Here is a 22916-nt window from a genome sequence, read left to right as displayed (position 1 = left end):
ATTTTCTTAGTTATTGTGTTAAGACATTTATATTCTGCATTTAGTAAGTTTCACATGTACCCTAGTAAGATGCACCATAGGTGTGGGCCCTACACCCATCCTCCTCCCTCCTCTCCCCTCCCCCTTTCCCCATATTCTTGGGCTATAATTGGGTTATAGCTTTCCTACGAAAGCTGTAAGTTAGTTTCATAGTAGAGCTGCTGTCCCTAGCTGGGGTTGGTCAAGCCTTTTAACCCTGTCTCCTAGGATAGGGTTCTCCTTCCCTAAGGAACCCAGCTGGCACAGTGATAACTTGAGCCTATGGATACTTGTTCTTCTACAACCCATACGAGATTTCTGTGCCTTGCAATTTAAAAGCAGCAAATATTGTTCTGTCTATGTCTTAAAAACATGAAAAGATCCTATCTTCTGGCTCCGTGCCTGTGGCTCAGCAGCTAGGGCATCAGCCACATACACCAGAGTTGGCAGGTTTGAATCCAGCCCAGGTCTGCCAAACAATAATGACAACTACAACCCAAAACTAGCCAGGCATCCTGGTGGGCACCTATAGTCTCAGCTACTTGGGAAGCTGAGGCAAGAAAATCACTTAAACCCAAGAATTAAAGGTTGCTGTGAGCTGTGATGCCATGGCACTCCACCCAGGGTGACATAGTGAGACTCTGTCTCGAAAAAAAAGGAACCTCTCTTCTATACGCACCCCAAGTCGAGGTTGTTTTCCTTTAAATGAGGCCTGGAATATATATAATTCTGCCTCTAAATAGAAAACTACTTTCCCATGGACAAAGAATTTCCCATGGTCAAAATTCGCCTTGCTATAAGGCTTAGAACCTCTCAATACAATGCATTGCAAAGAAAAACCCAAATTGTACAACTATTAAAAACCCTGGCAAGGTTAACAGTCTGGAAGAGCAGAGGCTGAAGGGATTCTGAGCCAACAGAAAGTTCCACACACAAGGGCAGGCTTGCCTGGTTTCTCCTTCCAGTGGGTAAATCCTTGGGGGAGGCATTCAAAGGTGAGGAGGGACCAGGGGCATTCCGTGTTCTAATGTGACGGTTCTTGGGAGGGGCTGGGGATGGAAGCAGGCCCAGAAAGGGAACTGATTTATAAACAAGAAAATAGAATACAAAGGAAATAATACAGTTTAATTTCTACCTGGAATGTGAATATATCGTTGTTCTACTGCAACATGAGGTGAAATTTCAAGGGCTAAAAATCTCTGCAACACATGTGCATCCTATGTGATTTTCAATACCGCCACAAAGTTTGCCACTTAACCAAACTTCATGATGAACTAAATGGCCAAATGAAGATTCCTTTTGTAGTGTGAATAATATATCCTAATACATCTGTTCTTCATATTCGTACTTTTGAAGTGAGGAGATGATTTGTCCCACAGCTTGTTTTCAACATATTTGGCATTTTCTATCCCTTTTTATTATTTTGAGTTGATTTCTTAAATAGGCTTGTCAAAACCCAATTAAGAAGTTATCTCTTCTTTTCAGGCTGGACCCACCAAGCAAGTAAAGATGACAGATATTTAGGAGCAATGCCTGAGGAGTCTGGCAACTTCAAAATGTGTAAATTGAGGGTAAAAACACATAAAAACACAGACTATAAATAATTCTTGCTGCATTAAAAAATCAAATAAACAAGAACATGAAACTGATAAGGCCACATACAAATGTTTACAGAAAATATAAGCTACTGACTCATGACACTTAACCTACAAATGATCCAGTTTAGATCTTTCTATATGGAAGTTATGTGGGAATGGAAAAGGTAATAAGTTTCATATGCAAAAGTAAATCGTTAAAATGAAGTAGCTTCAAAATTAGGCCGAGTAAATAATACTTTAATATAGAAAATCTTACACAGCATTCAGCCGCTGAAATCTTTTCATCCCTTTCACCTTTTAGCTAATGGGCCTGAAATTTAAGATCGGATCTTGGGGGGGGGGTGGAAATAAGGATTTCCTTCATGTAGTAAAATTATAGACAGAAAATATTTAAGCACTACTTAATTATTATCTCTTAGCACAATAGCCATATAGCCCACATGCTTTACTTTAAAAAAAAAAATTAAAAACAATAGAAACTTCACAAAGGAGGAAACTTTGTATGTGGATTTTACACAATTCAACCATTACCCCTTAAGATGACTGTTCAAAGAATGTCATATCCACATTCTCCATTATATTCCTAAATATTTGGAAGTGCCTTAACATGGATGATTGATGAGTTGGGGTAAAAAGGTAAGGAAGGGGCAGAAACAAATCGGGTTAAGGGGGAAAGAATGGAGGGAGCAGAGAAGAGGACCGGAGAAGAAGGGCGAGGTGGAAGGTCAGAGAAAGTCCTCTGGAAAATGTGTCCAGGGAGCTCGGGCTCATGGGACAGGTGGAGTCTCCAATTATTGTTTTTTTGGTTTTTTTTTTTAGAGACAGAGTCTTACTTTCTGGCCCTGGGTAGAGTGCCGTTGCATCACAGCTCACCGCAACCTCCAACTCCTGTGCTTAAGTGATTCTCTTGCCTCAGCCTCTTGAGCAGCTGGAACAACAGGTGCCTGCCACAACACCTGGCTATTTTTTTGTTGCAGTTATGGAGCCAGAACCCTACTCACTGAGCCATAGGCACTGCCCACCAATTATTGTTTTTAAGATAAACTTTCAATGATTGCCATTCTGGGCAAGCCAGGATCTTCCCATATGGGAGGAGGCGACTGCAGCCATCAGTCACCACAGAGAGGCCTTGGGGGCCAGCCTGACTAATGCAGAGGTTTCTGCAAAGAGGGGAAAGAAGGAGGGGAAGGGAAGAAAATAAGAGGTGGAAGGGGTATGAGACAAAAGGAGCTTGTGGCTTCATGCACGGAATTCTGCATAAGGAGAGCAAGCTAGAAAACCCGAACACAGCCCTTCCTCTCTGCTCTGCACTTGCTCAAAGTATCCTCTTTGTCTGACTATCCCGTTAAAGAAAGTAGAGGGCCAGGTTCACACCAGGACTTCTACCTGTGAATGCAGTAGAGCATACAATAACGCCAATTTAATACAAAGACACACTGGGCAGAAAGAAGAGGAAAGGCTAGTCTCCTGTTTTCATCACATCATGCATGAACAGAGGTTGAATATATTTAATTCCTTTCCTCTTGAAGGGTCTTTCCCACCCATCTGTAACAATCATTAGTTTAACACCTCTGTCCATGCTACAGCATCAAATGTGCACACAATTTTATAAGAAAAATGGATAGAAGATTGTCTAAATTCTTCTAGGTGACGTAGAATTTTTTAGAACAGAGAACTCAATAGTCAAGCTAAAGTAATACCATATAAAAGGATTAAATATATTTCAAGGTGATTGAAAAAAATCACAAAAGGAGAAAATTATCATTTATAACTTCATCAAAATCTTGCACAGATTAAAATTCATTGAGGAAAGAAAAACTAAACTCTCTGCAACTATTTATTATAACTTAGAAAGCAAAGACCACATAAACCATCTCAAAGAGGAAAACAGTTGCTCAAAATAGGAGAATTCTTACAATAGAAAGCCATCATTACTAAAATAATGTTTTCTAAACATTATGCTTGAATTAAACACTGTGGTCTCCTCCTAATTTTGGAGCACTGGACTATTTCAATTCCAAATAATCTATGGACACTGAAATATTAACTGATCAGACTTAAAATAAATATGATTATCATGTCAAAGGTGTCCATCAGACCTAAGGAGTCATTCTAAAGTATTTCAAAGACAACAAATGTATGTGGCAGTAAAAACAACATCATAAAATACAACTATTATAACTGTTAATTATAATTTCTAAATGTGGTCTGAGAGGACACACCAAACATTTAGAAGCCAAATTACACATACAACATTATTAATGCTGTTATAAATGTGTATCTTTAAATAAACTTGATAGTAACGTTGAAAGTACTGTCAAAGTATAAAACATAACTTCATAGAGGTATAAAGATGAGGACCTTTTGGGGTTTCCAAATACTCCCATGGAGATAAAATATCTCCTGTAATGTTCCTAAAACTGAATTACCTAGAGTCTAACTGAAACTAGACGTTCGTAAGATTACTGCCACATATAAGACTACCCATTATTAGAGATAACAGGTTTTGCTGTTTTGAATACTGTTAAATTTACTCATATGAAGCTGCCTTTTTTGATACAGCAAAAACGGCCAAATACTGGCAGTTTCATCAGTTCGAACTAAAATTATACTTGGAACATAATATGATCCAGGCCTTGTGCTAAGTATCTTAGCATTCCTAATCCTACTTAATTTTCACAGCTTCATGAGCAATTCATGTAATATCCATTTCTATGTGCATAACATTTTTATTGTGAGGTTGATGCCAGCACATTCATGTCTTCTAGTTTTGCTCAACTCAAACAGGAAAGCATTAAAAGAGAGAGATGGTCTCTGTGGGTAACCTTCTCCAAGCGGGCCAGGATGATTTTAATAATTAACTGCTGCTTAGCCATGGGTGCCTCCCTGTAGACTCAGGGCTCTCTGAAGTAAGAGACTTGCCTTATTCACCCTTACCCTTCCAGCACATATGGTAGTCCATGACTAGCACTTCAGTAGATCTTTGTTTAATTGGGTGAATTCTTTAATTCAGACAACTTGATTACTTAATTTAGTATCTATTATATGCCCAAACTGCATAAACTATGGTATCCTGCTCTGAAAGAGCTTACAATTACGAGAAAACAGTATACATGATAATATAAATTAACTCCTGAATTGTGCAAAACCATGGCAAATACTTGTGGGAAAGCAGTGCTCTAGGTAATGACAATGATTTAGTTCAAGCACTGTGTATAGTAATCTCGATTCATTAATTGTTTTAATTGTCAACCATTCAGGGAGGCAAGTAATAATATTATTATTATCATCTCCATTTTACAGTGAAGAAACTCTAGTACAGGAGGATTACATAAACTACAACAGCCACACAGATCTGGAATTCCAAATAGATAAAAAAAAAAAACTCCCAATGCTTTTTACCTTTTTCTTAATCCATGTTTAAACTCAATTTCCTCTATGATGAAGCCTTTTCAACTCCTATAAGTCAGAGATTTCTTAGCATTTTTGTAACATGAAACTTTTGGCAGTCTGGTACAGCCCATAGGTCCCTTCTCAGGATAATGCTTTTAAAAGCACAAAATTAAGTATGTAAGATTATAGGGAAAGCAGTCATAATAAATAGTTTAAGAAATTTTTTAAAACAAATTTTTGCTGTAGTACTTTATGCGTTTTTTAATAACTCATTAAATAACAAAATGTAATGGGACTTAGGAGTAATTTCAGTGCAGTTCATGAAGGTAAACAATGGAGAGGTGCAGTAAAACACAACGTGATACGAGAATGTCCGTGTTCCACTGGAGATGGAGCCACAGCTACCGTGAGCACTTCTGAGACTTGCTGTTTACATTCATAAGTAAGTGAAGGCTGAATTTCAGTTGGAGGTTACTGGAAATGTATAGCCAAAGTATTCCCATCCGAGTTCATGGCCCCATGAATTCTTTCCAGATTAAAAAATACAGCAAACTGCAACTCATCCTTTGCTCTATGAAACCATCATTTTTATTCTTCTAGCACTTGCCACAGTCCTCCCTCACATCTCATCTGAGAACATCAGAAATGGACCTTAACTCTGTACAAAGTAGTAAAGTCCGTAAGAACAAGGTAGAACCGGGAGCCCTGGAGGACTCCTGAAAGGCACCTCCCAGGTGGTGGGTATCTGTTCACGGGATAAATGCATATCAATTTCATATTCTCCCCTTGCCCATACAAATAGGAAGTATCTGTTTAAAAACTTGATTTTTTTTCAAACAGAGTCTTTATTCAAGACACCAAATCTTACTTTACCAAGTCAACCACTGGAACTAAAACTCCCAGCACAAAGCTAGATTCAGATGAAAAAAAAATGTTCCTTCCACGGATCTTATGAAAATAAGATTCTCTGTTCTGTCTTAGAGGAATCCTCAGTGACAAAAATGAATATTATTTAAAATGGTAAGGGGACTGTGTCTTTACTGTGTTTTATGCTGTGCCAAATGAAAACAGTCCTTTCACTAAGTATTTTCGTAGCAAATAATATGAAAATGGTTAAATGTTATAAGTGAAGCCAGTGATGTTCTAGGAAACAGATGACCAATGACTACCGTAGCTGGTCACAGTCTTGCAAATTTAAGTTTAATGCTTTCTGCTCCAAGAGTTTAATCTTATCCATTTTTATGACAATAGGAGAGAAAAGCTTTAAATATATCAAGGTGAGACCAGTGCCCATGGTGACTGTACAGACAAGGTTACAGGTTTTCTCTCAAAATACCACCCTGAGGGCAGCGCCTGTGGCTCAGTGAGTAGGGTGCCGGCCCCATATACCAAGGGTGGTGGGTTCAAACCCAGCCCCAGCCGAACTGCAACCAAAAAATAGCCAGACATTGTGGGCGGTGCCTGTAATCCCAGCTACTCAGGAGGCTGAGGCAAGAGAATTGCTTAGGCCCAGAAGTTGGAAGTTGCTGTGAGCTGTGTGATGCCACAGCACTCTACCCAGGGCCATAAAATGAGCCTCTGTCTCTACAAAAAAAAAAAAAAAATCATCCCTGAAGCCATAGAAAAGAGGGAAAACTTTTAAAATAGAAGCTTAATGATAAAAAAAGGGGAACTATTTAGTAAATCTGATGGACAATGAGCAGAGGAAATACATTTAATTGGCATAAAAGGACGTTAAGTAAAGAACAAAACCTCATGATGCTTTCAGGGTCAGAATCAGGGAAATGGAATCATTTACCCCTGAAAACATTTAGAAATAGAACTTAAAGCAAATTTTAACTCTAAAATTAGAAAGATCTTTCTGATACAAAGTAACTATCCCCCTCAGAGAGCAATGGGCTGAAAAGGTAGATCACGGTAGATATTCAGAGAAATGTTAGGATAACAAGATGATTAAAGTGAAATAAGTGCAACCAAACACCTTCCCAGAAAGGCGTTTACAGTTAAAGAGCATTTCCCTGGTAAGGAAGGAGTGATCTTATAACATGGAATCCACGACCAGCCGGGCTTCCCCTCAGGAAGCTACAGCAGTATCACTGCTCACAGCTCCACCGTGGAATTTGCCCTCGGGAAGGACAGTGGCTTTGCTAAGGCTGAGTTTAGTTAAGGAACCAAGAATATCAGAGAGCTTGATAGTTACACGCTCCCTTAAAGGGATTATAAATGGATATGAGTGTAAACGCTTTCTGAACTGGGGTGCCAGCTTCAAGCCTTAAAAAGACTATAGTATAGCTAGCACACAAGTAAGCATCTCAGACCTGTCAAGGCCCTACCCGGACAGTGTGTTAACCCGAAACCGAGCACTCTGCCTCCCTGGGTCTGGGAATTAGAGAAGGTTACAGGAAAGTAGGCCGCATGGCTCTAAAGGCTACCTAGCTTGGGTTGAATGTCTCTAGACCAGTGGTTTTTCAATTGGTGTGCCATAAGAGGATCTTATGTGTGCCATAAATTTTTTAAAGATCACTAACTAAATTACTTGTGAACAATGTTCAAAGCACAGTGAGGATAGTCTTTTTCTTACTTTTTTTGGATCAACATAGTTTAAGTGTGCTGTGGAAGTTTAACTCTCGGTTCAAGTGTGCCATGAGATAAAAACAGTTGAGAAACAGCGCTCTTGATCATTGACTTAATGGAGAATTTACACTAGGTCCAGTATCCTTTTTATAAAAATATAGACACAGAAGGAAGAACAAAGACAAAGATTTAACAAAGAGGTCCAGTCCTGTCCTCTGCCACAAATTTGGTAGGTGGGCATGAAAATTCACACTCTGAAGGTTCCCCTCAAACGGCATGAGAAAAGAAGAGGCAAATGCTCAAACACGATGATTTCACAGCTATCTTCAGCAAGAAAAGTTTACAATGTCCCCGTCATCCTGTCTCTAACAAAATGGACGCCGTCAGGAACGCAGCCCGCTCTGCAGAGCACAGACAGGCAGCAGAAGCCCAGACACTGAAGAGAATGGGAATCTCACACATGAACAGACATTTCCCAGGTTCTTACAAAACACTTAATTTAAAATGCCAGCCTTAGAATCGATGAAAATATGATGTGAAATAAAACGGCAAATATCAACAGCAACAAATACAATGTGATCTGCAGAACTCAGTGCAAATTTAAAACCTCACTTCTCATTACCCGTTACGGATTTCATCTCTGAATACGCTGACCTTTTTTTATCCCCTCCTGACACAGGCTGCCAATCTTGGTTTACTTAGCAATCGCCAATTCACTATGAAAAGGAGGCCTTTCCACGGCATTATTGCAAAGTTTAAGAGATATTTTGACAGGGCAAACATCCCTAGGAATATGAAAAGTAAATCTATTCCAAAGTAAAAATGACAAAAAAACTTTCACAGAAATACTCAAATGCTGATCTTCCCAGATCCTTTCCCTCTCGCTCGTGCAGGAAGACAAAGAAATACAGTGTATGTATCAACTCTCAAAAAGTGAAGTACTTATCTGAAACAAAATGCCTTAAAATTTAACTCTGTTTACAAAAAACCAATAATTAAATAATAGCACTTACTTTTCAAATACATGTCAAGAGTTGGGGTATGTCAGGCAAGAAGGTTGATAAATGAAAAGGAGGGACGCCAACGCGAGGAATGGATTTGTGAAATTAGAGCAGGTAGTCCCAAATTTCATGGGAAGAATTTGGCTGCTGAGGTCAAGTTCCTTGGGGTTCTAGACTAAGATGTAAGAATGTGCATAAGGTTTTAAAAGTCACAGCTTAATGCTTTGTCCTAAAGTAATATCAAGCCATCCTCCTTTTTTGGCTCTTCACATTTCGGGGGATGCAAAAGCACCCAGGACAAAGAGACAAAGAGGCGAGTTAACATTCAGAGACTTACACAGGTTTTTTTAAATTTATTTTTGGACACATTATATTTATGCATATTTATGGAATACAATTGCTATTTAGTTACATGCACAGAATTCAGGTCAGAGTACTTAGGGTATCTACACCAAAGTATTTATCATTTATATATGTTGGGTACGTTTCAAGTCCTCTCTTCTAGCTATTTTGAAATAGATGATATGTTATTAATTACAGTAACCTTCCTCTTATTACACATTGATTTCTTCTGTCTAACTGTTCCCATTAATCAACTTCCTTTCATTCTCCACCCCCTACACGCACCCTTCCCAGCCTCTGGCATCTACCATTCCACTCTGTCTCCACACAATCAACTTTTGTGGCTTTCACACATAAGAACTTGTGATATTTGTGGTTTTGTGCCTGGCTTATTTGACATAACACAGTCATCTCCAGTTCCATCCGTATCATTGCAAATGACCTGAATTCATTCTTTTTGTATGACCAAAGAGTATTCCATTCTGTACATATGCGACTTGTTTATTTATTTAATCACCCACGTATGTATGTTTAGGTTGAACCTTTGCTATTACCAATGGTGCAGCAATGAACATGTGAGCACAGGTATCTCTTTGATATATTGATTCCTTCTCCTTTGAATAAATACCCTACAGTGGGATTGTTGGATCACACAGTAGTTCCACTTTTAGTTTTCTGGGAAATCTCCACACTATTTTCCGTAGTGGCCATACCAATTTGCATTCCTACCGACAGTGTCTAAGAGTTCCCTTTCCTCTACATCCTCATAAAAATCTTTTATTCTTTTCCTTAGTCATTCTAACTGGTAAGATGTATCTTATTGTACTTTTAATGTACATTTCCCTGACTAGTTACGTTGAGCATGTTTTTTGTTCTGCAATTTTTTTTATTCAACCACATAATATAAGCAGCTTTCCATGTCATTACATATTTTTTCTTTTTTTTATTAAATCATAACTTTGTACATTGATGCATTTGTGTGGTTCAGTGTACTGCTTTGATATACTGTGTGAAATGCTTATGTTGAACTAAGTAACACATCCATCACAATTATACTCTTAATAGTTTTGGAATATACCATTGCATCATGCACATTAGGTGAGGTCCCCCAAATGCCCTCCCTCCTCCCACATCCCTATCTTATTCTTTCAAGTGCCTTCCAATTATTCCTTAATATGTATATCTTAGTTTATTTAACTGATACCCTATTGGTAAGCATTATTGTTGAGCATTTTTTCCCATGCCTGTCGGTCATACGAATATCTTCTTTTTAGAAATATCTATTCATGTCCTGTGCTCATATTTTAATGAAATTTTTTGGATTTTTTTTTTTTTTACTGTTGTTTGAATCCCTTATATATTCTGGATATTAGTCCCCTCATCTTCCCTGTAGCAGCCCGTATAGCCTATGGCTAGGAGGAGTGAGAGTGACAGGAAATACCTGTAACGGAACACCTTGGGGAAAAGGGCATGTAGAGAGATTTAGTTCTAACAAGCATGAGAGAGCTCACAAGATGAGAGCATTGGTGAACTGGCAGTCTCTACACCTGTGGTGTTGAGAGGCACGAGCTCAGCCTTATATTAGGCTGGAGGAGCAGGCAGTCGGGAGCATGCGCATTCTGTCACGGACACGCTCACTCTGACTCTGTCTCCTCTCCTGCCTGCAGAACGCCAGCCCGGCATCTCTCTGCTGAAGATCCCCAAGCTCTGCCAAAGACTAAGAGCTATCTGTTCTAAGAAGACTGCTTTACTCTCTCTAAGATACTCTCTCTCTCTCTCTCCCCCCAGCTAACGTAGATAGCCCTCAAGCACCTAAGAGAAACTGTTTCTGAGCAAAGTAGCTTAGTGGTCCGCGTCTGGAACCTACCTAAGCCGGGCCCAAGACCTGGCCAGTCCCAGGCCCTGATAAGTGGTGTCAGAAGCCGATCCTGACACTTCCCTTTTCTACAGAAGGGAAAAGAGGTCCACAGCAATGGCCTGAGTTACATCAGCATATCAATTATTGAGTAGAACCTAAGTCACACAGCTACTAAGCCAAAAGGGGTAGTAACTAGAATGAAGAGGAGGCAGGGGAGAGAGGAGTATGGTGCAAACCACTGCCACTAATGATTTCTGAATCCAAAGGAAATAATGGGGTGTAGCCTCTACCTGGACTGTGAATACATTTTTCATTTTACTAGAAAAGGAAATGAGTTAATATCAGAGTTAAGAAACTTAGACAAATTAAATGCAAAAGATATAAAAACAAATTGAAGAAAATAAATGCAGCATAACAAAAGGTTAATAGTCTTCTTAGTGTATAAACAACACCTATAAATCAGGATTTAAAACGTGACCATTCAAATGGAAAAACCCAAAGGACATGGATAATTTACAAAGAAGAAATATGAATAAAAATATGGAAATGCTAAACTTCACTAACAGTAAAATCAGTGAAACAAACAGTTCACATTTATTCATGATAATATCAAGTATCTGGAAAAAATAGCACTCATATATTATCACGACAAAATAAATTGTCACTACTTTTCTTTAGGGCAGTTTGGTAATTTGTGTAAAAAGAACTTAGAGAACTTATCACCTACCACCAGTAATTTCACTTGCAGAAATTCATCAAAGATAATCAATTTAAGAATATTAATAATCACCTAATCATTTTTCATAGTAAAAAATTAAAAAAAAAGTCTAACAATAAGAAAATTAAATAACATTTAGAGACATCCATTGTACATCACATTTATAATTTGTTATTTTTGGATTAAATCCATCTGAATTCAGTGAAACAGAAGCAGATTATCTGATGGAAAGAACAGCTTGGAAAGTAACAAATTTCAATAAACCTATGTTTACCCATCTGCAGAGTCAGCTGAAGTTTCCTACACTGAAAAACAAACAAATGACAATATGCAACCAGAAACAAAAAGCAAACACTCATAAAATCAGTGTCCATCTCATGCCTTCCAATGTTTAAAGAAAAAAATCAAAAACTTAAACAGGAAAAAAAAAGATTTTAACAAAAAAGTATAAATGTATATCAGAATCTTACAACAACTAGCATCCATAAAATTATCAACATTATGAATGTTTACTTTTATTAAGTAGTTAGGTATGCTACCTGCCACCACATTTCTTTCTTCTTCTTTTTTTTTTTTTTGTTCTGGTCTTTATCATAGTGACAGCCTAATTGGGTGGTTTAGATATTTGGGTCCTTTTTTTGGTAATTATGTCAACTTTATGAGAAAAAGTATTAATGGATTTTAAAAAGATTTTTTCTTTGTTATTCTTACTACTTTATAGTACTTAAGACATCACTTAAACAAGTCTTGACAGAAATTATATTGCCATATAAAATTCATTGTTACGTCCTGACTATATGCTTTTATGTAAAATATTGAAGAGTATCTTTAAATACTAATTAAAATTGACACATAAACATACAAAGCCAACCCCTCCCAAGAGAATACCATATACAAATACCCAGAAAAATTGACTCTTGGCATGATCTAGTTATTTATAGTTGAAAGAAACTGTTTACCTTTTTTTCTTTAAAAAAGAATATACCATTATGACATGTTTTTGGTCAACTTATGTAGAGACAAAGAAACATATCTTGGGTTTCATACTAAATTACAGATATTAAAGATAGGTAAAGCAAAACAAATATCTGAAGGTATAGCCACTATAAGAACAGACAGGTAATTCTTAATTGTCTATAGAAAATACAGACCTACAATCAAGATGGAAAAAGCTATTATAAAATCATTTAAGAAACAGCATTCATTAATCTGAGAGAAAAAAATATAATAATAGCAACCAATAGCAAATTGGGAGAACTTATATCTAAATAATATAAAGATAAATTTTCAATTTAATTGATAATACATATTTATTAATCTGATGCAAGTGCACGTATAGGACATTACATTTCTTTTTGTTAAGAGTCAAGGTAGGGCTGGGTGCTGTGGCTCACATCTGTAATCCTAGCAGTCTGGGAGGCTGAGGCAGGTGGATTGCTTGAGCTCAGGAGTTCAAGGCCAGCCTGAACAAGGGCAAGACACTGACATTACTAAAAACAAAAAAACTAGCTGATTATTGTGGCAGGAGCCAGTAGTCTCAGCTATGTGGGAGGCTGAGGCAAGAGGATTGCTCAATCCCAAGAGTTTGAGGTTGCTGTGAGTTATGATGCCATAGTAACTCAACCCAGGGCAATGGAGTGGGACTCTATCTCAAAAAAAAGAAAGAAAGAAAGAAAAGAAGAAAAAAAAAGAGTCAAGGTAAGATTTCATAGTATAAGTCTTGGGCTTTATAAGAAGAAACGGTAAAGTCCTATACTTAAGATTCTTGAGCTAATGAAGATATTCTAAGTCAAAGTCCAGTAAGTGACTATAGTGAGTCCAACATACTCACTATTGCCAGTAGATTTATGTCACACACATATTTGGTAAATATGTCCATACTTTTATCTCATTCAGTAGGCAAAGGCTTAGGGTAATGTAAACTCCCCTGCAGTTTCATGAAGCCCTCAGTGAGTGCATACGATCATTAATTTATAAATCCCAATCAATTATCTGTAAATCCAGTTAATTTTTGACATAAAATTATTCCCTGCCTTGGGGAAGTTCAGACTCCTTGTGTCTCCACATTTTCCTTTCTTTGCTAGTCTAATACTTGTTTGAATGCTATGCTTCTTCAGCTTACGGGTTTAGAGCAGGGGTGGGGATTCTGCAGCCTTGGGGCCACGTGTGGCCTTCAAAATCCTTAAGTGCAGTCTTTTGACCAAATCCAAATTCAGTTCAGAGTATCTGCGAAACAGAAGGAATCCAGTCCCCTGATGACTCTGAAATCCTTAGGAAAAAAATCCTAAACTTACCATTTACTGGCAACTCACTGAAGCAGTTAATGACCATGTGTGAAAACTGGTGCTCACAGGAAATCCCTAGAGAATTCCTGATGAGTCAGGAGCCAAACCCAGAGAAACAGCAGCATGGCACTGGTATGTTATTTCTTTAGGAAGAAGAGAGAATTCAATTTATCCTCTTGAATTTAGTTACCGGCTTTAATTATTATAAAACTTAGAGACCAAAATGGCAAAAGATATCAATTTAATATTGAAATCCTGATTAAAAAGGATAATTCAGGCATATGGACCTAAAGATAACTCTACTTAGCTGTATCAATCATGGCCAGAAGATTTTTCTAAACAGTTTATTTCTCCTGAAAAGATACTAATTTCCAATTCTGTTTATCTCTTAAAACCAGGCTGTGGAATTAGTGTATGTGTGCTTTTAATTGCGAAACAGAATTGACAATACTTTCAAGAAGGTTGCAAACTCACAGCCTTCCTGTCATACGTGTACCAGTGAGCTTCTTAAAATGGGAACCCCATTTAAAAAAAAAAAAGTTTTAAATGAGAAATCCATTTAAAAAGCACCAAAGTGCCAAAAAAACAAAGTGCTTTAAACTTACCTCATAGTAGCTCCGAACTGCATTGCAAAATGCTTCATCAGCTACAATCTGAGTTTCCCCGTTGAGGAAGGCCTGGAACCGTTCTTTCAGTAACTGCAACTGTTGTTTGTTAAGCTGCAAGAAAAAGAGAAAACAAGCTGATAAATGAGCCAATGCATAAAATGTCATGATTACCAAAAGATACATTTGCTGTACGTGTATCTAATGATCTGACATTTAGAACTATCTTTATGGTAAAGAAAAATGAAAGGCAAACTATCCTAGGACTTGTACTAATGGCTAGAATTAAAACATTGCCAAGTCAATTCCTCATGTACTCCATATCCTGATATGAAAAGACATCTAAATTTCTACTCCAGACACAATGCTTGTGCCTACCCCCACCATACTATCTCTGAAGACACAGGGAAAATCTAAAACATGGAAAGTAAATTAACTATTGTACAAAATTCCCAGCTGTCCTAAATAGGGGAAGCAGGGAAGATAAGAACTTGGAGATGAAGGGATGATGTTGTGAACAAGAAGTAGAGAAAGAAGCCCCTGGAAAAGGTAACTATTGGGTGCCCGAAGTCTGGACACCATGAACAAACAGATGTCAATGCCTGGGTTGAGATAAAGGAAGGATTAATAGGTAGGAGACAAATCCAAAAAGAAAACAGAGACTCTGTAACAGGTGGGCAGTGAGTGAATCCTGAAGCACTTAGGGGAAATAGCTGTGACCCAGGGAGGGGAAAGCAAGTGTATAGCCAGATTTCCTCTCCCTGGGTCTAGCCACCATAGTTATGACTGAGGTTGGGGCCCATACGGAATATGACTCACCAACCATGTCTTCTACTCATCAACACAGTCAAGGTCAGGGTCAGGTTCTTAACTTTTAGTGCCCAACGCAAAATGAAGATCTCTTAATCAAAAATTAAGAATTTCAGGACAGCAGAAACAGAGGATTGAACCACATATGGACCCCTTCTAAGCTGGTTTACAAGTAATCTGTAACCCCGCAGGTGCATGCCTCTGAAGCTGGTCCTGGCTACAGGGCTTAATACTTCACCCAAGGAAGAGCATATTAAGTCACACAGAAGTATCATTTTTCTTATGCGTAACTGGAGAGAGAACGACATAGTCTTAGAAATAAAACAACAAATCCACAGATAACATCAGGAACAGCAAAGGAGTGATCTTTTCACTTCATTCGATCCTGATCAGACTTTATCGAAGGCCTCAGTACAGTTCTGGAATCCACAGAGAGAATTGTGAAATATGCCATGGATAGAACGCTTAAGAGATTAAAAAGACTAAACAAACTGGCATGACTTGGCTTCAAAAAGAAGGCTGATGAAAAAGAAATTTGAAAGGCTTATCAAAATGCCATTTAAATATAAGGAAAACAAGCTTTTTTTAAAAAAAAATGTGTTTTATTTGGGAGTCTAACAAACAACAGTTTGAAAGAAAACTGCTGCTGTGAGTAAGAGACTGACAAAGAAGTGCCCAGTTGTACCCAGATGGCAAAAAAACCCTCTTGCCCTGAGCGGGGAGGAGAGAATCCGTTTCTTCACTAATGTTATCACCTTCATTCTAGGAGAAGCTAAACCAAGCTGAAATGCAGGAATGTGGCCATTATATTACAATCTCCATTTCAGTAATAGGAAGAAAATGGAAGCAGGGACATTTTGTGTATTTCTGTGACTATGTACAGGCAAGGCAAATTAAGTCTATGACTTTAGCTCTTTAAACATGATTCACAAAAGATAGAAATGGGACAGCGATTGCTGAGATGGCTGAGAGCACTATAGCTGCCAAGCCCTGGAATCACCCCAAACGGCTTCACCTTGCAAACCCAGTGAAATAGTCAAAAGGGAAATGAATGTGAGAATAACCAAGAGCTGAGGGGGACTTTAACGATTATTTGTTGCAGCTCCTCCATTTGATAAATAATAAACATATATACTATTCAAAAACTAGAACTTTTGTATTTTTTCTTTCAACTTTATTTTATCAAAGACATTTTTTAAAAATTTTTTTAGAGACAGGGTCTCACTCTGTTACTCAGTCTAGAGCACAATGTGACATAATGATAGCTCACTGCAAAGTCAAACTCCTGGGTGTCAGAGATCTTCCTGCCTCAGGCTCCCAAATGGCTAGGAAAACAAGCATGCACCATCATGCTTGATTAATTTTTTATTTTCTGAAGACATGAGGTCTTGCTCTGTTTCCCAGGCTGGGATCAAATGCCTGGCCTCAAGCCTTCCTCCATCCTTGCTCCCCTGCCTGAAATTCTGGGATTACCAGTATGACAACTGCCTACCATGTCCAGCTTCAATGGTATTTTTCATTTTTTAGAAATTATTCTAAAGTGCTATATTTGCAGTGTTTAGTTTAATTATCGTTTAAGTACAGCTATTACAACTATGAGTTACTTTTTGGAGATTATAGTGTGAAAAATTCATGGATATAACTCAAACAAAGGAGATTTGACCAAATCACCTTCTTGGAAACTCCAACAAAGTCAGAATAGTTCACAAAATATGCCAGAGGTCCCTGGCTTAATTATCGGTCTTCAACTTTTGGATGAATAAATGATTGTACAGTTACACTTCAGACATGAAATGGCATCAAATATTATAATGAAATACAAAGAGCTAGCAAATGGACACTTTATTAGTACAGAGAAGGGTCTACATTTTCACACAGACAAGACAGGGAAAGAAAAGGAAATTAAATGAGAAAGGAAATTAAATTTAAAATCTAACACTGGGGATAGCTATCAGAAAGTATAATTTCCTAAATGCTAGATGCTTTACCAAAATAAACTATGGTAGACACCAACAGAGAGACTTCTGGAGCAGACCCGAGAAATAGACCCCAATACAATCAGAATGTACCACAAAACATTTGTACAGCATCTCAAATCAGTGAGTATCCTGATTTGAGATGCTATACACTAAATGTTCATCTATTCACTAAGTAGTGATAGAATACCTTGGGTAGTTATCTGAAAAAAAATTCAATTGTGCTATGCTATGGTCCAAATGGATAAAAGCTTTTACTTTATAAAATCGAAGCCATGAAGGCACCAGAAAAAGAAAAAACATAAAAAACATAGCAGACTCTTTTAAACATTGATATGAGGAAGTTGTTTCTAACTATGGATCAAAATCCATAAGACCACTACAAGAAAGAAAGCTATAGACCAATATTTCTCATGAGCATTAATACAAAATCTTCAACACAATATCAACAAATTAAATCCAATGATGTATAAAAAAGTATACAGAAAAAAGGAAAAGTGGCCCACTATCACCAAGTGGGATTTATCTTAGGTAAACAAGGCTACTTCAACATTCAAGAATCAGGTATGTAATCTATTAGATCAGTAGGCTAAAGAAGAAAAATCACATAATCCTTGATGCAGAAACAGTAGTAAACAAAATCCAGCCCAGCTATTTATGATAAAAAACACGCAATACCCTAAGAAGAGAGGATAACTTCCTCTACTTGATAAAGAACATGTAAAATGCCTATAGTTAATGTCACAGTTAATGGTAAGAAACTCAAAGCTTGCCCACTAAGATCTGAAACAACTCCTTTCCAACATTGTACTGGAAGTTCTAGCTAAAGCAATAAGAAGAGAAAATAAAAGTTACAAAAGTTAGAAAGAAAGAAATGATACTGTCTCAGATCACCGTGAGCACCTATATAGAAAATCCAAAAGCACCACCACCAGGAAAAAAAAAAAGCTCTCGGAACTAAGAAGGGATTAATTAGTTCCAAAATTAACATACAAAACAACTGCTTTCCTCTATATCAACAACAAGCAAATGCGAAAGTAACTACACAATACTATTTATATTAGCACTGCAAAATTAAATACTTATGGATAAATCTAACAAAACACGTTTAAGATCTATACAAGGAAAACTACAAAACTCCAGGGAAAAAAATCAAGGAACTAAATAAATGGAGACGCCACATTGTCAGGATTTATTTCTTCCAAAGCTAGAGATTCAATTCCAGTCAGAATCCCAGCAAGTTATTTTGTGGATATCAGTAAATTAATTCTAACGCTTATATTAAAAGGCAAAAGACTCAGAATAGACAACACAACTATTGAAGGAGGACTTCCATTACTCAACTTCAACACTTTCTATAAGGCCACAGTAAGCAAGACAGTGCAGTATTGGTGAAAAAATAAACAAATAGGTCAATGGAACAAAACAGCCCAGAAATCGTCCCACATAAATCAACTTATATTTCACAAAGAAGCAAAGGCAAGGAAGAAAATATAGTTTCCTCAAAAACTGGTGCTGGAACAATTCAGTATCAACAAGTAGAACACATGAATCTAGACACGTTATCTTCTACTAAATACAAAAATGAACTCAAAATGAGTCACAGACCTCAATGTGCAATTCAAAACTATGAAAATAAAAAAAGAAATAATAGGAGAAAACCTAGATGACCTTGGATTTGGTGTTAAGTTTTAGGTACAACACCAAAGGCAAGTTCCATGAAAGAAATAATTGATAAGCTGGCTTTAAAATTAATTATTTTTTTGCTCTGCAATAAATGTTATCAAGAGAATGAGAGGACAAGCCATAAACTTGGAGAAAATTTTTGCAAAGGACATATGTGATAAAAGACTGTTACCCAAAATATACAAAGATCTCTTAAAACGCAACAATTTAATAAAATGAACAACTGTATTTTTTTTAAATCGACCAAAAACTTAACCAGAGGTCTGACCAAAGAAGATATACAGATAATAAATATGCATATAAAAATATGCTTTAGAACATATAGGTCAGAGAAATGCAAATTGAAGCCAAAATGAGATGTTACTATAAATCCTTTAGAATGGCCCAAATCCAGGACACACAGACAACACTCAATGCTGGCAAGTCTGTGGAGCAGCAGAAATTCTCATCCTTTGCTAATGGGAAAGCAAAAAGGTACAGCTGCTTTGCAGAACAGGTTGGTTTCTTGCAAAACTAAAATATGCTCCTACCATATGATCACACAACCACACTCCTTAATATTTACCCAAAGGAGTTGAAAACTTATGTACACACATATTACCCATACATGGATATTTACAGAATCTTTATTTTGCCAAAACTTAGAAGCAACCAAGATGCCCTTCAGTAGGTGAATATATAAATGATGATAAATCCAGACAATGTAATATTCGTCAGCATTAAAATGAAATGAGCTATTAAGACATGGAGGAATCTTAAATGCACTTAACTAAGTGAAAGAAGCCAATTAGAAAAAGATATATACTGGACAAGTTCAACTGTATGACATTCTGGAAAAGACAGAACTATGAAGATGATAACAATAACTTTGGTTTCTAGGGTTTAGCAGGGAAGGGAAGGACAACTAGGTAGAGCAGACAGACTCTTAGGATGGTGAAACTCCTCTAGTGATACTATAATGGTAGATATAGGTCACTATCAACTCATCTAAACTCTAGTAAATAAAACGTTAAGAGTGAACCTAATGCAAACGAGGAACCCCGGTGATAATGGGATAGGCTGTGCATGTGTAGGGGCAGAAAATAAATGAGTAACCTTTACCATGTACACAACCTCAATTTTTTTGCGAACCTAAAACTATTCTAAAATACACACTCTATTAAAATATTTAAAGCGCACAAATTTAAGTGCATAAAAGAATAAAGTTTGCATGGCAAAAACACCATAAGCAAAATAGAAAAAGACTAACCAGGAAAAAAAATAATACTTGCAACTTGTACCCCCAAAGAACTAATCTCCCCAAAATTGGTAAGAATATGACAAACTAACAAAAATGGACAAAATGGGTATGTTCAGAGAAGTGACTCCTAAGCTATAAAAACATGTCCACATTCTTAATAGGAATAGTACAAATTAAAACTACATGAGAGGTCCTTTTAAATGCACCTGTTTATAGCCTCTGGCTAAGAGGAGTGAGAGTTATAAGGAAATACCTGTATAGCTCAATAATGGCACACCTTTGTGAAAAGGGCATGGAGAGGGATTAAGTTCTCCTAACAAGCACAAAAGCTCCCAAGAGCAGTGGTGAATTGGCAGTCTCTACACCTGTGGTGTTGAGAGGCATGACATCAGCCTTATATTAGGCTGGAGGAGAAGGCAGTGGGGAGCATGCGCATTCTATCACGGACCTGCTTACTCTGACTCTGTCTCCTCTCCTGCCTGTAGAATGCCAGCATGGTGTCTTCTCTGCTGAAGATCACTAAGCTCTGCAAACGACTAAGATCTATCTTTCTAAGACTGCTTTACTCTCCCTAAGACTCTCTCTCCCTCCCATCTGCTAAAGTATATAGCCCTCAGGCACCTAACAGAAATTGTTCCTAAGCAAGGTAGCTTAGACGTCTGCCTCCGGAACCTAGTTAATCCGGGCGAGACCTGGCCAGTCCCCGGCCCCAACAAGCGATGGCAGCTGTGGGCTGTGACACCTGTTCTTGGAATCAGCAAATCCACTTTGGGATTGGACTGATACTAAAGATATGCCTGTCCATGCATGAAATGAAGTATGTACAAGGTTATTCACTGCATAATACTTTTCAATAGCAAAGAAATGGAAAGCAATCTAAATGTCCATAAATAGGAGATTAAATCCTGCTGCATCTAAACAGTGGTATACTACTAACCACATAAAAATCATGCAAAATTTCTCTACATACTGATATGAAAAGACTTGCAATATATCTTGGGGAAGAAAGTCATAGAACTGTACGTAGAGTCAGTCACTACTCACATAGAAAATGGGCAAATACGAACATGTATGTGAATTTGCTTCCATACGCAAACAGACTGTGAAAGATGGGATGGCCTTAAGAAAGGGACAGACAGAAACAATCTATCACAAATAATTTTTAGCTTACCCTTCATGGAGTCTGGAAAACAGATCAATTGACTTTTCAATTCTCCTTTCAGGTAAACAAATTTTAACTTGGCTATATCTTTTTTTTTTTTTAATTTCAAATTCCAGGATTTCAAAGAAACTTAAAGAAAGTCAGAAAAAAAAAACACAGTAATGCGCGGCGCCTGTGGGCCAAGGAGTAGGGCGCTGGCCCCATATGCCTGAGGTGGCGGGTTCAAACCTAGCCCTGGCCAAAAACTGCAACAATAAAAAAAAAAAAAACACCATACAGCAATCATCTTATTCAACATTCTAATCAATGCATTAACCTTTATAAAATGTATCCAAGTGGGCTCTCAGACTCCATCTGAGCCATTAAAACACACACATGCACACAGGCACACACAGCCATACACCCACACACCCTTGTATTACTTCACTAAGCCTATTCTAATTTGGGGCAGCTATAAAAAAATTAAAATCTGCTTTCGTATGGCTACCACACAACCCTAGTCCTGTACTATCTAGTACCCCACAAATGCATAAATGTATTCATGATCTATGTGTATATGACTTAGTAAAAGGAAAAAAATATAAAAACACAGTAAATGATGAAACAAATCAGATAAAATAAAAATTAAATAAGTACAAAAAAATAAATAAAACAAAGTCAACTAAATGTTGATTTCATTCTTCAATATAGCAGACCAAGAATTTGAAGACAGGCATTGCAAGATTTTGAGTCTTCCCTTTTTTAGGGTAAATTTTGCGAGTTTCCCCCTAATATCCTGGGTATTCATTCTCCTAAGGATTCACTCCAGTTTGTTTTAAAACAAGCATGTTAAATAAAATTAAGTATGATACCTGGATCCAATGGATCATAAATGTTCTAAGTTTAAAGTTATACAATGTTGTTATTAAAGCTTATTTTAAATCTAAATTAATTAAAATAATAAGGTCCTTTGATATAAAAACCCCAATTGAAAGCACTTTGAAAGCTGTAAGATTAAGCAGATGAAACACACTGTAATAGCAATGTCCCTTTCAAAATGTCCTGAATAGACTGATCAGCATTCTCCTAGGACAGTGTGGCCGACACAGACAAGTGGGAGGACCACTTCCCACATTCTAAGCACTTTATGTCTACTAATTCAGCCTAAAAACCAATTAACTCCTCTTGGCAGTCACATCAACTGACTCACACAGTGCTTATAATCAACGAAATCTAAAACATCCTTCCATGTGCCTCACTAAGCCATGTTTCATCTGGCTATATTTATTTGGTCCCACTGTTTCAGTGGATTTTATTTTTAGAATTCTGATTCTTTCATCCAATGGTCGCAGAGATCTCATAGCTTTCTTATACCTACTAACAAAATAAAGTATTAACCACAGTCTTCATCCACACCATTATAAAAATATTTACCAGTTTAGAATTAAGGAATGAATCCTAAACCTTGCCATTACATACGCTCCTTCAGTTTGATACAATTTGTCATTTGTTATTCTTTGGGGTAGTTGATATTATTTTTTAGCCTATGTTTTGATTTTGCACATATTTTGTCTTCTATTATTATGTATTTGCCAATGAATGCATGACATTATTTTTTAAGTATAAAGAAAAATTTAACCAGCAGAAATCATCTAATGGGAATTTTTAAAA

The 22916-nt window shown here is 37.2% G+C and overlaps 1 protein-coding gene across 3 annotated transcripts in view; it reads right to left on the bottom strand.

Annotated features, from left to right (window-relative positions):
* Positions 1 to 22916, bottom strand: part of CADPS2 (calcium dependent secretion activator 2) — a 499168-nt gene that overhangs the window by 350620 nt on the left and 125632 nt on the right. For all 3 annotated transcript variants that reach the window (XM_003789780.2, XM_023513206.1, XM_023513207.1), the window contains exon 2: positions 14393 to 14506. In XM_003789780.2, the coding sequence (XP_003789828.1) occupies positions 14393 to 14506 (114 nt within the window). The remainder of the gene's footprint in view (positions 1 to 14392; positions 14507 to 22916) is intronic.

The sequence above is a fragment of the Otolemur garnettii genome, unplaced genomic scaffold (assembly GCF_000181295.1).
Source record: "Otolemur garnettii isolate 467f Iridium unplaced genomic scaffold, OtoGar3 scaffold00037, whole genome shotgun sequence".
NCBI classification, from domain to species: Eukaryota; Metazoa; Chordata; class Mammalia; order Primates; family Galagidae; genus Otolemur; species Otolemur garnettii.
Note: the sequence above shows the minus strand (reverse complement) of the source record. Positions and strands in the feature narration are given on the sequence as shown.